This window comes from Aulonocara stuartgranti, assembly GCF_965226115.1.
Source record: "Aulonocara stuartgranti genome assembly, chromosome: 11".
Classification (NCBI taxonomy): Eukaryota; Metazoa; Chordata; class Actinopteri; order Cichliformes; family Cichlidae; genus Aulonocara; species Aulonocara stuartgranti.
The window spans coordinates 23,330,207-23,348,332 of NC_138947.1; the positions used below are offsets into that span (position 1 = coordinate 23,330,207).

At 40.0% G+C, this 18,126-nt stretch overlaps 1 protein-coding gene across 1 annotated transcript; it reads right to left on the reverse strand.

Annotated features, from left to right (window-relative positions):
• Positions 1–498: 498 nt before the first annotated feature.
• Positions 499–16,034, reverse strand: mboat1 (membrane bound O-acyltransferase domain containing 1). Its single transcript, XM_082550972.1, has 13 exons — positions 15,349–16,034; positions 14,749–14,894; positions 13,588–13,665; positions 12,027–12,122; positions 10,521–10,576; positions 10,082–10,136; positions 7,601–7,793; positions 6,056–6,248; positions 5,839–5,942; positions 5,656–5,720; positions 5,434–5,566; positions 4,893–5,044; positions 499–3,064 (listed from the first exon to the last, which is right to left on the reverse strand). The coding sequence occupies exons 1-13, from the start codon at positions 15,436–15,438 to the stop codon at positions 2,899–2,901; spliced, it is 1,527 nt and encodes a 508-aa protein (XP_082407098.1). The 5' UTR covers positions 15,439–16,034; the 3' UTR covers positions 499–2,898.
• Between the last annotated feature and the right edge of the window lie 2,092 nt (positions 16,035–18,126).

The following is an 18,126-nucleotide window of genomic DNA, read 5'->3' on the forward strand; positions in this document are numbered from 1 at the left end:
TCTAGATGATTGGTTATATTTGCAAAAACTAGCTATGCAAGCATCCATACTTTTCTGATCAGCTGTTGTTTTAATAACAGCTGAGGTATTTGAGTCTCTCTAAAATGAAAACAGTCAGGCAGTGTAGTGATTGTTCACTTCATTTTATACATGTTTGTTTTCCTCTCGTCTTGCCTCACAGTTGTCATTACGTGACTGAATTCAGGCAGAATCACTGCACACGCGCACACACACACCCACACACGTCTGTGTCACATGGGAAAAGACGTGACACAAGGGACAAAGACGGAGCCCCTTTGAGAATATCATCCGAGGTTAAATTGCTGTGGGGAGAGGCGTCGCATGGAGAAGGAGAGCAAACTGTAAGAACGAACACAGCAAATGTTTTCTTCTGACATCAGAAATTGTTTGTTCCTAAAAGAGGTTTTACAGTCACATCTTCAGAGCACAAAAACAAAAAGCGTCTTCGTTATAGTTTATAATAAACCTGCAACAGAGTTTCATTCGAGCTTTATTTGTTACTCAGACTTTCCTCCACACAAAACACTAAAATGGAGCACTGGTGTAATCAGAAAATCTCACATTCTCACAGTCAGTACAATTAGACAGCAAACATCAAAGCAAATACAAAAATATCTTCAGTATCGGTATTAAATCATTTAAATAGCTGCTCGTCAACATATTCATACTGTAAATCTGCCCCTCTGCTCGTCTTCCTGCTCTAAAATCACAGCGCCGACACAGAAACCCGTGGAGCCACAAATATGTTGCCGGGTTAATGAGGCCTGTGGGTACCAAGTGTAATACACTCACACTTTTTAGACCCAAATGTACTCATGTACGTTCAAAGATTACCATATTCAAAAAAAATTTAATAGCATTTTTAACTTCCTTTAAAATACCCTGGTATGTCTATTTTTTAAGTGTTAAATTCATGCTTTCTCCTCATCCCAAGTTTTGTGAAGCAGCTGTAACATCACCTGATATGTCAAAAAGTCAAGCCTCAAAGCAGAGCCTTAATAAATTTAAGGGTTTAGTCAGTATGTAAAAAGTGAGCCAAACAGGCGAACATTTTCTGTCGTTATCAAGTTTAGATTAAATTCCAACACGGATAATAAAAAAACATTAAGATTGTTCTTCTAACGTGATTAAACGTGATGCACTAGGCAACTTGTATAATGCATTGTAAGACATTTTCAAATGTGATGCGCATTTTCTTTACAAAACAACATCTTGCACTGCAACTCGTGTTATAACAAACGTATTGAAAAGCTATCACATAGCTTGCAGACAGCACCATTAAAGAACAATCCGACTGTGCCACCTTTAAAACTACTAATGCTCCAAAATCTGTAATCAGTCCTAAAATTAAAAAAAAAAAAAAGTACTGCAAAATAAATTAAAAAGGCAAAGGTGTCTCGTGTTTACAGTCTGTAATCTGCACATTAACTTCTAGTTTTTCAGCATCATCTGTGCAAAAGGAAACGCTTGTGCAGGGAAGAAAATGAATTCTGATGCAACGCCATCGTGTCACATGGAAAAATGGCTGTTTATGTCAGTCAGATGACTTTTCTTCATGACTTGGCTCAGCTCAGTTCACACAACCACCAGATGTCTCTGTTAAATCAAACCTCCGCTGCTACAAAGAATCACGGAAACATCACTTTTTCAGATCATAATTTCCATTTTGAGCCTTTTCTCAGCTTCCTTGACATTTTGCCAACAGGGACTGAGCACTGTGCACATTAACTACCTTCACTTTTGTCACTGTTAGAGAAAAGGGGACTTTCAGTAGAGGAATAGATCAACTTTACTAATTTAACTATGGGAAGTGTACTTTGGCTTTCAACCAACAGGGGCAAAAGATTTCATTTTATTTCTTACCTTTTCCTTTTTGTTCACAGGGACTGAAGCCAAGAAATATAGAAACTATAAAATACTAGTCTCCTCACCTGAAGGAGCTGCCATACTCATTAAAAACATTAGTAATGGTTAACAGTAATATTAAGGCTTCCACTAAAAAGCTTAAGAGCTCCATGGTCTGATTAGTTTTTCATGTGGTTTTAATCCAAGCCAGTAAACAGTGGAAGTATTGTGACAGTTCATGATTAGGTCCACACACTCGGGGGTCACTGACAGTGGCTGTTGGGATATAACAGTGGGGCGAACCATCACCCACACAGATCTACAAAATCCTCTGGGCAGAGCGAGTGCAGCCTCCTCTTGGCAGAGCGAGTGCAGCCTCCTCTTGGCATGCTCCTCTGCAGCCTCACAAGGGCAGCCTTTGTGTGCCGCCCGAATGCGACCGAGTACAAACATGTCTAAGAGCGACTATATGTGCGTTTTTGTTTCCTAGTGTCTATTTATGCATGAGTTTGCGTGTGCATGTGTCCTGGTATTTGTGGCCCGTTTATGAGCTGCAGACCCGTTGTGCTGGCTGAGATCCCACCAGTCAGTGGGACAGCACAGATTGAGGACAGGAACGAAAGTGAGTCTCAATACTCTCTTCACACTGTTGTATTGTTGTTGGAGGAGGCAGGCTGGTGCTGGTGAGATGGCCAAGGAGGGAGGAAAAGCTGCAGGGAGCGGGAGTAGGTAAAAGGGGAAAGGGGGTTGGGGGCCAGCATTCTGGTGGCGGTGGTGGTGGTTGTACCAGAACCATTTCCTCAGCTGAGGTTTTTCTTCAGTGTCTGCCTGATGAGCTTCAATCATGGGAGAGGGCTCTCCCCGTACACATCCAGTACCATAAGTACAAATTTCCTTTACTCTGTATAGTCAAAAAATAAATAGCACAATGTTTTCCCATTTCAAGCTGGCTGAATGCCCTAGGGATACTCATTTGTCTTTGAGAGGAGACAGAGTCCTAAAAGCCTGGTAAAAGAACGCGAAGTGAGATTTTCAGTCTTTGTCATTGTTGTTGGAGTGAACATGCTGGCACTGGGCTGAGCACGGAGCGGAGGAGGAGACAGAGGAGGTTTTGGTGGTGGGTTCCCTGGGTTTATGTTTGCGATGCAGGGCGACTGCAGCCAGAATGCTGATTATGTGCACGTGGAAGTACATGGACCTAGGTGGGAAAAACAGAGTGGAACTTTTATTATGTAGGGAAAAAAATGATCCAGCTAGATTTATACTAGATTCATTAATAATTCAGATTAGAAACGAGCAACAATATCACACTTAACTACTAACTTATGACAAGAAACCATGCGCATTGTGTTTACAATGGGGCAAGCAGTCATCATATGTTTCAAAACTAGTCACATGGCAACAACATAATGCATTTAGGCACGTGAGTATGGTTAAGATGACCTGCTGAAGTTCAAACTAAGCAACAGAATGAGAAAGAAAGAAAGGTGAAGTGAGTGACTTTGGATGTGACATGGTTGTTGGTGCCAGATGGCTGGAGTATCCTGAGCATTTCAGAAACTGCTGAGCAACTGACAATTTCCCGCACAACAGTCTGGTGGTCCAAATGGTTAAAAATAAATAAATAAAATAAAAATATATCTGGTAAGAAGCAGTTCTCTGGGTAAAAATGCCTTGTTGATGCCAGAGGTCAAAATGGCCAGACTACTTTAGAGCTGATAGGAAAGTAACGGTGATTCACATTATTACACCCAAATAATTACAACCAAGATATGCAGAAGACCATCTCTTAATGCACAATAGTAGCAGAAAACCACACCATGCTGTCAGCTAAGAACAGGAATCTCACAGTGGCTCTCCAAAACTAGACACTGGAAGAACGTTGCTTGGATAAGATGCTGATGAGTTACAATTTCTGCTGCCAGATTCAGACGTTAGGGTCAGAGTTTGGTGTAAACACCATGAAAGCATGACTCTACAAGGCACGCCCTGCATGGTATTAATGGTTCAGGCTGCTGTTGGTGGTGCAATGGTGTGGGGGACCACACCTTGGTACACTTTGAGCCCATTAAGCTCAAACTGACCTACCTGACTATTGTTGCTGACCATGTTCATCCCTTTGTAACCACAATGTAACTAGTTTTTAATGGTGCTACCAGCACAATAACACACCATGCCAAAATGCAGAAAAAATTAACCCCAAAACTGGTTTCTTGAACATGTACTCAAATATCCTCCACAATCAACAGCTCTCAATCTAAAAGCACCTTTGGGATGTGGTAGTTTAGGAAATTCACATCATGGATGAGCAGCAAAGAAAATCTGTAGCAACTGTCATGCTTTTGCATGTCAGTATGGACTAATGAACCTAGGTGAGCCAATGCTGTGAAAAAACTGAAGCAGTTTTGAAGGCAAAAGGGCCTTCAAAGCTATACCATGCTAACAATACCAGTATTAGCATGCTAATACCAGTATTAACATGGTATACCTAATAAAATGGCCAGTGAGTGTGGATTAAAAATTAGTTCTAAGACCATCAAAATACACACGAACATGAAACGTCACCGAATTGTTTTATGTTTTTAAATAGTAAAGGATTTTTAAATACTACATAAACACACAGTTGCGTGCTCCTATATGGTCTACAGGTGTGCAGACAGACATTTACTGCAGAAAATAAGGAAATAAAGGGGATTTATTATGCTAGAGCTAAAGGAGAATCTAGAGCATTGCAAAGAGCAGTCTCGGGGACTTGCCCTTACTTCCTGTCTCTCGCTCAACTGTCAAAGAGAGGAAATGTGGCCAAGAACGGTTTATTGACGCATGATATAAGAACTGTTGACAATCCACTCGGCATGCCTGTGGTTACAGTCAGCGTGATTATGCCTCTTTGGAAGTTTATGGATGTATGTAGAGGGGTTCCTGCTCACCTTCACATGTATGAGTACATAGAAAGATTAATAGAACGCAGAACCACACAGAGTTGAAGCAAAAGGATAATTTGATTAAAGCGGGGTATGACGTACCTGTAATAAACTATAGTGTAGTTAACTGCAAGAAGGAGAAAAGGCATGACAGTGTAGCAGATGGCCAGCTGTGTGGCTGCCCAAGTCAAGATGTCATAACCCAGCTTCATCACTCTGGAGCCCAGGAAGTAATGACGAATTGACCTCCGTATCTGGTGGGGAGAGGCAGACGGACAACAATTATCGTTTAACAGATGACAGGATTAGTGTATTCAAGGAAAACTTTTGTTGAACTATTTAATTAACATGCGAGAAGCAGAAAGTGCCAAGTGCAATAAAAAGTCAGTTAAAGCTGTTCCCAGAGAGGTTTTGTTTGAACAGGCACCAAAAACATTTTTAGAGCCACTTTCATACTGATAAGATATGTTTTTGTTTGTAGTTGTACTGAGGAAACTGAAATATCCTTAATCTTCACAAAGCTACCGTTGTAAATGTAACAAGAGCTGTCCCATCTATTCATGGTCAGTTTGTGTCCATACAGTCCGATTACCTTCCATTTGTATTTTAGAGCATTACTTTGCAGATAATGTAGACAACTTACAGCTCTTGCTGCTATGGTGATGGGGATGGCGGTGAGGAAGGTAAAATAGTACCCTGGATAAACACCATGCCACAAAGCAGACAGGATAAAGGTCAACGCCAAACGGTGCTTTGGTGCTCGGTCATAGCACACCCTGAAAAAGGAACGGGTTGGGAATTTCACTTTTTTTTCCCCCACTTTCCGACTGTGCACACAATTTGATTTCACACTCGCAACACTTACGTTTTAAGCCAAATTCCTGTTCGAATATTCCAGTTGTCTATGAAGGTCTTGAAGCTGGTTGCTGTCTAAAAGAAAAAAGATCAATAGCTACAATAAGAGTGTGCTCCAGTGTCTAATTAACTCACAATTGGACACAGTGCTGAAAGATCATGGTCTCGATTTTAAGCATCTGAAACGCGGCACCTCAATCCCGATGATGTTGAGGTTGCTGATGAGGTCCCAGGATGGCTTTCCATGTTCATCCATCCCAAGGAAACCATATCCTGCAGCATTGTTGACTGCATCAGCTGACAGAGGAAGAAGAAGATCATCACATGACATCCGTGGCATTTGTCCCCAGAAGCAATAAAAAACAAAACAAACTGGCCAAGTAAAACACACAGACGCACTAAATACCCACCTAATGTCCAGGCGAAGTAGAATTTGGGCCTTGCAGCTTGTATGGAGAAGAAAGCATAAGTGAGCCTGGTGAGGAAGGAGGCTTGGCTCACAAAGTCGGGGTCAACGTTGTACTTTATGGGCAAGGACCGAGTGACAGTAAGGAAGAACAGCATACAGCCGGCGCAGACTAGCAGCTTATGACAAACGGCGTTCTGCAGAGAAAGCAAATTACTTCTGAGCACTGATAGAAGCACCATTACAAATGGAGAATATTAGGATTACCATTAAATCTTAAGCAATCAGCATCTATGGCTTAACTTAACCCAAGAGAAACCAGAAACAAACTATCAGTTTGTAGCTCTGCTCTAGTGGATACATTTAAAATGTTCACCACAGAAGTTACACATTTTCTTTGAAGCTGAAAAAAGTCCTCCTGGGTACCTCAGTAATATCTGACCTTCTGCGACTATATGTTTGTAGCAGATTTTTATCTAGTCCACATCAGCCAAGACCTTTCTATAGTTTTTTTATGAAAATGAAGCCATGCAAAACTTTAACCTCCCTACTGAAGGTATTTTCTGAGTTATAGGCCCCCATGTAATTTATGCTAAAGAGGTTAGGTTGAAATTTGGTGCTTTTTAGGTAACCTTATTGTTTTTTCCAGCATAACTCCTTAAGTACAACAGCTATCACATGAAACAAATTTCAGCTATTAAAAACTGCAACCAATGTAATTTTACACCCTCTGCAAGTTTTACAATGTAAAGAAAAATCTAATTTTCTATAATCAACTTTCAGCGCTAGCATCACGGGATGCATCATAATTTTGATAGCAACTTTGCACAGATTTCAATTACTATGACAGAGTAACCGAAATAAACATTTATAGCTTAGACGTTTTATTTGTTTTCTGAGAATTCAATAGAGAACTTCAAGGGTGTTTTCACAATGTTGGATAGATAACAGGTCAAAAGAAGTTACATCATAGCAAGGTCGTTTTGCTCTTTAGTCCTTAAAAGTCCTGGCCTGCTAACGTGAATTTTAAGGGCCTGTAATTCCAAAAATATTCATTGTGCGTAGGCGAAATTTTGCACATCTTTATTCAATTTAGACTTCTCTAAACACCCGTTCTAAGTTTTATCTACTCTTGTTTCTGTAGGATATCAAGAAGGCCAGATCCTCATGTCAATTCAGACACGCAACTCTTGCTGTGAACTTGTGTAAACTTATTTCCAAGGAACAGCCAATCAGAAGAAAACTAGCTAAGAAGATGGGGAAGAGAGTCAAAATGAATCAAGTGTAAGCATGCACCACATCCCAGTAAAAGAATTATTTTTGAACTGTGAATGATGTAAAGTAAAGGACAGTTCAAACGCTCTTTCAATAAAACAAGAACAAGAAGTAAAGCCACTGTAGTAAAGTTACAGAGATTCCAACCAATGGAAGACGAAACATATTGCTGGATAAGCATTTAATCCCCCTCCTGATAAAACAATAACCTATCAATATAAAAATGAAAAAAGTTAAAGACTACAAGAGTAGTAACCAGTATTCATGAACTTACCAGAGGTGATGGGTCCTGGGTCTTATTGTAGCCATTCTGCCGATTACTTGAGGCATGCTGCTGCTTGAGCCTCGTGCTGATGTGTCTGCCCTCTATGAAGTCTATGTACTCTTTGTAGTTACTGCATGGCCCCACCAAGACACTCAGAAAGTTCAGATTGTAACTCAGGTACTCGATGAGAGAAGGCCTCACACTACAAAGAGACGAGGCAGAAATCACTGAAAAGAAACAAACCTTTTCGAAACACTAACTGAGATCGCTTTGAGTGAAACGTGACGGTGCTACTTTAGATTTTCTTCCAAGGTGATCTGAGAAATACATGCCATCTAGTTTTAAATTAAACATCCAACAGGTCATGGTCAGTCAGCATCATTGCTCGCCTTTAACTCTGTTTCTCTGACCCTGTACATATACCAGCTGCCGAGCAATAAAACGAACCAGGATGGGTATTAAAACCTGACCTAATTCATGACCAAATGTGCTTCCATCCATGTTACAAACTATGTGTAATATTTACAGTACAGGAGAACTTGTATGCAAAACTGGAATAAGGACAATGTCTGGTCCCTGATAAATAAGAACAAAATTAGTCCAGTTAATCGAATATTTAAGTATTATGACAAACACATCAATTACCAGATTTACAGCTACTGGGTTATTGCACAGGTAGGCGGCTATATTTTATGGCTGCTTTTAAAATACATTTTAATTCATTTTAAAACGGCATGCATAGTACAGTCCATTGATAATGTGATTTCATGAATTCACATGCACAAAAATGTTTTTCCATGCAAAACGATGTCTCTTTTCTAAGTTCCCAGCATGCTTTTTTCCATAAATAAACTATTCACCATGATTTCATGTCCTTGTCATTGTCCTTCGTGGCTAAAGGAAAAGAAACAGTTATTTATTCTTTAAATAAGGTCCAAGTTCAGATGCACTGTTAAAGTATCTGCACATCTTTGCTGCACATGTAAACTTTACATTATAGGATTACACTCACCAGTTACGTTATTAGGTACACCTGCTAAACTGCTCCTTAATCCAAATGTGTAGTCAGTCAATGACATGGCAGCCACTTAATGCATTTAGGCATGTAGACACGGTCAATGCTGAAGTTCAAACCGAGCAGTACAGTATAGAATAAAGTTGAATTAAGTGGATTTGAATGTGGTATAGTTCTTATTGCCAGACTGGTGGTTCAGAAAAAGCTGATTTTACTGGGATTTTCTCACACAATTATCTCTGGAGATGGTCAGAAAAAGAGAAAATCTCCAATAAGCAGTGGTTCTCTAGGCAAAAAAGAATCGCTGATGCCAGAGCTCAGAGGAAAATCGCCAGATTGGTCAAGCTGATAAGAAGGCAATAGTAGCTCAAATAACCACTTGTTACAACTAAGAGCTACAGACGAGCATCTGTAAATAGAACATTTATCAACCCTTGAAGCACCAGGTACCACACTGAGGCTACAACTCACACGAGCTCACCAAAACTGGACAGCACAAGACTAGAAAAGGTTACCTGGTCTGATAAGTCTTAATTTCTGGTGCAACATTTGGGTCGGGGTCAGAATTTTGTGTAAACACCATGAAAGTATGGATCCATCCTGGTTTGTATGAACAATTTAGACTGGTGGTGGTGGTGTAGTGGTCTGGGGGCTATTTTTGGGCCACACTTTGGGCCACTTAGCACCATATGCGCATTGTCCAATGGCACAGCCTACTTGAGTATTGTTACTGACAATGTCCATCTCTTTATGACCACAATGTACTCATTGTCTAATGATTGCTTCCAGCATCATATCTCACAGCTCACATCATCGCAAACTGTAGTGGATTCAAAAGACCTCCACAGTCACAGTTGAATAGAGCACCTTTGAGTTGTGATGGTACAGGAATTTGAAATCATTCTGCATAATGGTGTAGCTGACAAATCTGCAGCAGCTCTGTGATGCAGTCATGTTGACAAAGACCAGGGGTAGGCAACTCCAGGCCTCGAGTGCCAGTGTCCTGCATGTTTCAGGTGTGTCCCTGATCCAATCACAGCTGATCTATATGGCCAAATTACCTCCTTAGCATGTCTTGAAGTTCTCCAGACGCCTGGTAACAAACTAATCATTTGATTCAGGTATGTTGACCCAGGGTGAGATCTAAAACCTGCAGGACACCGACACTCGAGGCCTGGAGTTGCCCACCCCTGATATAGACTAAAATTTGAAGAATGTTTCCTGCACCTTGGTGAATCAGTGTCATGAAAAATAAAGAGTTTGAAATGCAAAAGGGGGGCCAACCCAATACTAGCAAGTGTACCTAATAAAGTGGCTGGTATATGTACGTTTATCTATGCAGACTTGAAGGCTAAAATCGGACATAGGAAAATCCCAAAGATCTCTAGTCTGTTAAAATTAGACTCTGTTTAAAAAAACCACACACACACAGTTACCACAGTAAGTTACTAACTTGCTTTGCTGTGTAAACTTACTTTATAGCCATGAGCTTCTGCTCCTGTGTCAACTGTTCAGTCTTCTTACACATACCTGAAAAAAATATGGAGTTGTTGATATCTTTAATTCCCCCCTCCCCCCTTCTCTTGTCCTTCTTTAACAGATGTTTAATTCTGACTCTAAGAGACTTTTTCACTGAAACACTAACAACTCACAATGGAAAAAAACCCACAAATGTTACTAACAACATCAATGACTGCACATTTTGTGGCTCACAATTATGACTTCGACATTACATTAGAAGAGAATCAGAAGGATGCGTTTTAATAAAAGCCTAGGCTACATGTTTTACAACAGGTGTGAAAATGTGTGTAAAAGCCTGTCATCCCTGTTAAGTTACTCAGACAGCATGCTGTGAAAGGCTTGCCAATGTGCTGAGCTTCCATATGTATGTGTGCATCCACTTGTCTGACTTACCGTCATGGAGCTGGAAAGCCAACGTGGTGAGCTTCTGTGTTACTATCATCAAAGGTCTGGGCAGAGAAAGATGGTAAATTATTGTTTTTAATTTATCTTAAGAAGTTTAGAAATTGATGCTCACAACCTGTGCCTGATTGTAGGTGGGCAAATTTGAAAAGATTTCACTTTAATAATCATTTTAAATTGTATAAATGTTGCAAGTATGATAGCATAGCAATTCTAATATATGTTTTTGTTTTGTTTTTTAAGTGAAAGTAAAAACTTAAGTCATTTAAAGCATTACCAATTTAAGCACAGCACTTCCCAAGCTCACCGAGCCTCTGTGAGAGACTCTTGGATTTATTTACCATTGTGAATCACTTCATTCTTCTCTAGTTGTGGCAAATCAGGTCACTTATTAATCCAATGCAATACTTTCCTATCCTCAGAGCTTCATTGGATCATCGGGCCCCTTTTAAACCAGCACAGCTAGATTTTCAGCTTATCAAGCACACATTTAGGAAACTCATGTGAATGTGTGTCCACATATAAACTACGTCTCTCTTGCACACACACACTAGTTTGTGTTGGTGTGAGGGCTGCATTGTGTGCACAGCATGGAAAACTGAGGCAGAGAGAGGCTGGCCATGTGGCTGGCAGTGCCAGCTCAGTGAGAGCTGGCAGGGGGCTCTGAAGTAATGTTTTCAGCCAGTATGTGCAAAACTCCAGTACTATAGCATACAGGCTCCATTTTCCATTTTGTACATTATAGAGCGGGCATAGTACCTATGATTTTCATGTCAAGTGTCAATTTCAGTTCATGGAAATGCTCTTGAACAAATGCAAACAGACTTTAGAGACAATGGCTAGATGCATAACACCCTACTAAAGACAGAGCAAGAAATATAGAGGGAAACCAGAAATCTATCAGCATGAATGACTGCTGTTCAGTCTGACTCACACAACCTTTGCTCAGAAACAAAGTTAAGTAGTGAATGTAGTTTGTTTTTTGGGTTTTTTTGTACTGAATTGATACCGAAACATGAAAGTGTATCAAAAAATAAAATAAAATCTGGATCCCTAATTCAATATGGGATCACCAGAGGCTGACTCACAGTCCTGGCTGCTCATCTCTAAAGTCACATGGAGTCTAAATGAGGCTGCCAACAAATTAATCCGCACTGGAACAAGGCAAAGTAGCTGCTGCTGAATACAGAGGCCAGCAAAGTCAGCTGTCGCTTTATAAAGTATAACCACACATAGAAAAACAGACATTTCCAATTAAAATGGGAGGCAGAAAGCAGCCTAAGCTGGGCAGCGTCAACTGTGAACAATGCTGCTGCTATTTTTTTTTTCTTCAGTTGTTTTATATGTACACAAGGCTGGGGGAGTCGGTGTGTAAGCTGGTACCACCAAGGGTGGAAACTGATAACGTATCTAAACCTCAAATGTCTCCATAATGTGCTGTCACAAAGAAGGTGTGGCAAAGAGGAGAGAGAAAGAAATGCTTCAGATTTGCCTCACCCAGAGAAGTCAGTGGAAGGTATTCCATAGTTAAAGATGAAGACTCGGCTCACTTGGCACGCAGTCAGATAGCCCATAGATATCACCATGGAATACCTGAGTGGAAAAGAATGACACAAAGTAAATAAAGTAAAGGGCAGTTCAATCAATCGTTTAATACAATACCTAGAAAAAAAGAAAAAGGACAAGCTGGTGTGGTAACAGTTGAGTCACCAGTAAATGCATTTGAGGAGATTAAGAAGTTTCCTTAACTTATGAGTCATTAGAAATTACTGCAAGTGATTGTTGCCTCTCTGGGTTACTTCACAAAAATTAAAAAAAAAAAAAAAGTGAGCATAATGTTTCTTTTTTTTTTTTATATTTGTGCCATTTACACTACCTCTAAAACTTCCAGCATGGTTTAACTTTGACAAGACGCAACTATTTCATCACACTCTCAAATGAAAAACAAAAGAATGAACAGGCACAGGTAAGAACTTGTGTCATTTCTGCAGGACTGAAAACCTGATATTCTGCTTTACATTTCACATTGTCAAAAAATTTTAAACAGTTACAAACATCGGCATATCTTAAAGTAATGATCACCCGTTGTTCTGATCGTTCCCTAGATTGTCCTGGCTTTAACCTAAAATGTTCAATTACTTTGTTTCCCCGTATCAGTGACACAGAGGTGTGTGTCCAGAAGCACATGTTGAGTTTACACAGTGTTTTGCCTCCAAAGCCATAGAACAATACCAGTTCTACTTTGCTCTACCTACAGGTAATCCTTGAATACCTCACCAAGATAACCGTACAATTTTGCTCTAGTAATAAAAAAAACAAAAAAGCAACAACTGCCAGACACACCTGAGCCATGCTGTCTGAAGTCAACACCCATATCCACCCAGACATAATGGAAAATGTGCATGTGCTCTTAAGAGTTCCACTGAAACCCTGTAAACATGAAAGTTTCAACATCCGCATAAACACCTGCTAGCTATCTTCATGAGTAGACTGGTCAGGCTGGCATGCCTGGCTGCCTGTCGCCTGACGTGTTCTCCAAAGGTTTCATGCCTTTAAAAAAGTACTTTCGTTCAGGCCACATTGGAACAGGAAGACAAAGGGGGCGAGGTGAAGTAGAATGAAGTCTTTCTTGGAATGCGCGGCAGGGAGTGAATGAGTGGTAAACTTCAAGGCCTTAAACTGAGCAACTTAGCCCACCTATGAAGTGAATGGCTTGTGGGCTGGGTTGATCTCGTCTGGCAAGTTTGACCTGAAAACAGCAACAGCTAGTTCTGCAGCCCTATCATGGTAAACGCAGTCCTGTCAATCACATACCGGCTTGATGAAGCAGGCACGTCAGTCAATGCAACCGGAAAGGTGTGTGTGCGATGAGAACGACTACAACCAGACCGACTAGGTTTAATTCATGGTTACAGGAATTACGGGCAAAAGAGCAACAGTTGCACAATCCATGTAAGAATCCACTGGTGTTTCAGACTTTTGTTTCTGTCTTTCAGAATCCATTATATAGCCATTCCCTAGACTTTTATGTTTATTGGCCTTTGAGGCTTGAATTTACCTGTGCACATTGTTGAGGTCAGCTTTGATGATGATCAGGTAGTTTGCAACAACCACAGCCAGGATGTGAGATGAATACCTGCAGAAGTGACACAAAACATTCTGTAGGTCTTTTCAATGACACAGGCAGCATGTGCCAATACAACTTAAACACATTTCCCACAGATACCTGCTGCTAAAGCACTACGATACACACCCATACAAATACATGCGTTTCCAATTTGTCTCATGACCGCATACCCTCAGTGTTCTACTACAATTATAAGCCCGAAGCATTAAAAACATGTTCTAACTGTGCACCCAGGCCAGTTAGTACCATGGCTATTTCAATGTTGTAGTTTAGCATTGTCTTGCTGAAACAAACAATATGCATGTTGTCAGAGTGGCTATATTATTTTGCTCTAAAACTTACATTATTATTAATGTGGCCTTCACAAAAGGTGGATGATACCAATGCCTTGTGCATTAAAGGACCTAGACACCACAGATGATGCTGTAGTGGCAGGAGGCAGAAGTGTTTTCTTGATCTGGTTCACATGAAGTGTTCCTGAGCGCATGCAATAATTTTTTCTACAGAAGGTCTGTTTTTAGTGCTGCAGCCTGAGGGCCTGAGACCATATTCTTAAAGAACTGTTGATCCAGTGGTCTGGTCTTTTTCTTCTTACGTTGACCTGCTACCATGTTTTAAGCACATATTTTTCCAAGGACAACACCATTTTTTCTTTCAGCATTTAACACATTGCTTTGTAGTATTTTTCCAATTAAACGTGTGATGTAAATGATTCATTAATCACTGCATTCTGATTTTATTTAAATCTTATACAGGTGGGCCCACATACAGCCCACTTTGATATTAAGTGAGGCTAGTGAAACTCCCCTTTCTGTCATTGTAAAGACATTTGAATATTTAACCCCTGAGTCTTCTTAGTAGAAGAAAAAGAAGTGCCGTTTCAGTACATCTTAGTTGTTCAACATAAGTGTGTGAAATTACAGAAAAAGTTCTGGTAGCTTATTGCCTAGACTGTTCTGTAATTATAAAATATAAAGTTTTTGTTCATTGACAGAAAACACTTTTTGAAACATGGACACATAAAATATCTTTGACTCACATACTGGAGAAAAAAATGAATGGAGCAGTGTGTGAGACAGTGCCATACATTACCATCCAAAGCAGAAGACGAGAAAACCAATACCGAGCAGAGCGGCAACAAAGTGCCTGACCAGGGGACTGACATGGGCCGGGCTGAGGTAGAGACGAAAGCAGAAGGCAGCAGTTAAGGCAAACAGCTGGCATGCCAGAAAATTCACCTGTGTGGGAAGAGATAAAAATGAGGATTGGGGTGAACAGCAAAGAGAGATAATCAACAAACATTTCACGTTTTATACTTTTATAGGCAATTAAGGGCTTTACGGTATATTATCATAGTGTACTATGATAGTGTAAAATTTTTATAGGGACGTAAAACAGCAGCGTATGACACGTTGCAGGACTGTATCGTTATTTTTATTATTAATAATTTTCTTTAAAACGACAGAATTTAGTTTTTGGACAAAGCCTCCAATAAAAGGACAATAATGTGGACGTGGACGACTTTTAAGGAGCCACGGCACGTGTGTCCCACAAGTGACACAAGGTTAATTGACGGAACATCATTTATGACATGAAATTTATTTATTTTTTAAGAAAAAAACCCAGTAATATATCAAAAGATTTAATTCTTCCGAAATAGCCCCACTGACTTGTGACTCACGCTTGTCCTACCTGATCAAGAGGTAAGCCCAAGTATTCACTGACAGGCAGCAGCCACTCGGATCCAGTGGTTTTAAACGGAGTCTGTGCCGGCTCGCCCATCCTACGCAGCTGTTCTGTCACGGCACCTCGGTTTGCCAGGTTATCTTTACGTGTGTTTGTAGCTAACTACGAACTACTTTCTGTGACTGAAATTCATCGTTTTCCCTTGAGCGCCTGTGACAAGTCAAACCAGTCGACAGACCAGGAACACTCCCTCCTCCTTCTTTCCCTCCCCGTCAGTACCAGTCGAGTTAGACAAAGGCAGGCGAAAAATAAATAGCCCTTCCGGTTGCGGCTTACAAAATAAAAGCCAATTCAAAGCGAATAGACCGCAGACTTCAACTAACCGCACAAATCTCTTCCAGCCTAAAGTCTTCTTTTAACCATACAATGTCCTAGAGTCCACTATTGATGAATGGAGAGCACAGATTGCTATTGTGTCCAGGCAAACGCAAAGTTGACTTGTGTGCTTTTGTTTTGAAAACATCAGCTTTATCACGAAAGACGAAATTAACCCATAATCCCGTGTGCATTAGCGCCAACATCCTAGTTAAACTTTAACCTTTACTTATGATGTTAAAAGTTTTAACAAGAATGTTGCAGCAGTTTTAAAAACATAAAAAATGTTATTACACATAACTTCCGGTGTTTTTTCGAACTTAACATCTCAGAACGTGCGTTTTCTTTCAGACTTACGGACAAAAGTTACTTATGAGCCAGTATAAACACAGTACTGTACAAAAGCTTTAAGCAACTCTTTATGTATTTATATTTTGCACGGAAAATGAGTAATAGGTATAGTGTTTTATTGAAACATACATGGAAATACAGTATATAAGGGAAAAACAGAGTTTTTGGGAAAACTGATCTCAATGTCAATAATTTGCCTGAATTCTCTAAGGCAAGCTTTCTTCTCATCATTCAGGTAGTCTTCAGGAATAGTTCTCCAGACTTTTTTACAATGAAAGCTCGTCTTTGGATGTTGGCTGTCTTTTGTTTTGTTCTCTCCTAAAATGAAACTGCTCACATTGCTTCAATAATATTGAGGTCCGGGCTCTGGAGAGAATAGTCCATGAATAGTGCTTAATTGTGTGTTTTTCTATCCAGTTATGCCTTTACTGCATTGAGAGTGTGTTTGTGATCATTGCTGTGCTTTCCAGATGGTATTGGTGGATCAAAAAATCTCAGTAAATTTCTGTATTCACTGTACAAGAGCCTTAAATGTGTCCGGTCTTTGGTGGATTTCTTTCCTATTAGTAAAAAAAAAAAAGTTTTTCAGGAACTGTTCATCTCCTGTAAACAGTTTTTTTAAGACTGCCACTTTTCCTCCACTTGTCCAGTTTCCCCAAAGTTTTGTAAGAACACATTGCACAGCATGCTGAAATATGTCTCATTTTTTGGTCAGCAGCTCTTTGGTAATTACTTTATTAGTGCAAAACCTATATAACTTTATTTCTGCTGAGCTGTTATCTTTGGCATCTTTCATGAGTTCCAACTAAAGAAATGTAAAAGAAATGTGTTGTTTTTGCAACAGGCTGCTAGTAACAAAGCTTATTTTACCTCATTTTAAAATGGATTCAATACATTTAAATACATAATGACAAAGCCCAAAATTTTTTGGAAATGCAGAAACCTTTCTACATGAGTTCACATTGTTGACAATGCATGTAGCATTCCACCAGTAAAAGGCATATGACAGGACATCTGGAGTTGCCAAAAGACACCCGAAGAACTCTCAGACCATGAGAAACAAAATGATCTGGTGAAGCTTCCTGTCTGGAAGAAACTAGGCACCTGTCACCATCCGTTAACTAAATCATGTTTTTCAGCAGCAGGAACTAGGAAACTAGTTAGGGTCAAGTGTAGGGATGGGTATTGATAAGATTTTCACGATTCAGATTCCATTTTCGATTCTGTTTAACGATTCGATTCTTTATCGATTCTCTTATCGATTCTTTTTAAAAAAGGAGAACACTAAGGTCGATTAGCTTAGAACTTTGTTTTATCTTCTCTTTGAACAAGATAGAAATTTAGGAGTAACATGGCCTTACAAACCCAGCAGTGAGATCTTAAGAGATCCAGCTTCCGGCTCTTCAATGGGGTGTCACAGGGACCCCGGGGGAAAAAAATTGTAAATGTAAAATAATAAAATAAATATTCTCCTGTAGCAATAACAAAGTATAGCATAAATTATTCTGTAGCAATTACACAAGAATATCCAGTAATGTCCCTGCCTACAATTAAACACATTCACTTACTGAAAATCATCTGCTGTGGCAAATGGGTTCAAGCCTTTTACCACAAACTTAGTCACTGCTCAGTGACATTCGTCTATCCTGGCCTGAAAGGAGACGCTACCGATAGACTGCAGCGAGAACTGCCAGCATCTGAGCCAGACTCTGTCCGTCTCTCTCATCATGGTCACTTAAATGCACAGTAATGGCAGGTTTTGTAATAAGGCAGATCGTGCTAACATAATATGCACTGTTGTTGATTATTTACCTGCTGCATTAACGGGAGAGGACGTGCAAACGTTACCGCTGCTGCTGGGTTGAGATTCACGAGTCTGGAGCGGAATTAAAAACACGACATTCATTTAAGGTCATCGCGTTGTTTTGTGAGTAAATGCTTTTGCATATTCGTAGTGTTTCCTCCCTTAAATGAAATATCTACTTTGCAAGTATTGCAAGTTGCCCTGTTGTCATCCGTTCTCGTAAAGTATAACCAAACTTTTTAGCGTTTGAGCTG

Excerpts from the sequence above, each read along its gene's own strand:
- mboat1 (XM_082550972.1), bottom strand. The coding sequence starts at position 15,438 with ATGGGCGAGCCGGCACAGACTCCGTTTAAAACCACTGGATCCGAGTGG. Across the intron at positions 12,123-13,587 it reads GACCTCAACAATGTGCACAG|GTATTCCATGGTGATATCTA; the intron begins GTAAATTCAAGC and ends TTTTCCACTCAG. Across the intron at positions 7,794-10,081 it reads CAGAAGCTCATGGCTATAAA|TGTGAGGCCTTCTCTCATCG; the intron begins GTAAGTTTACAC and ends GTCTCTTTGTAG.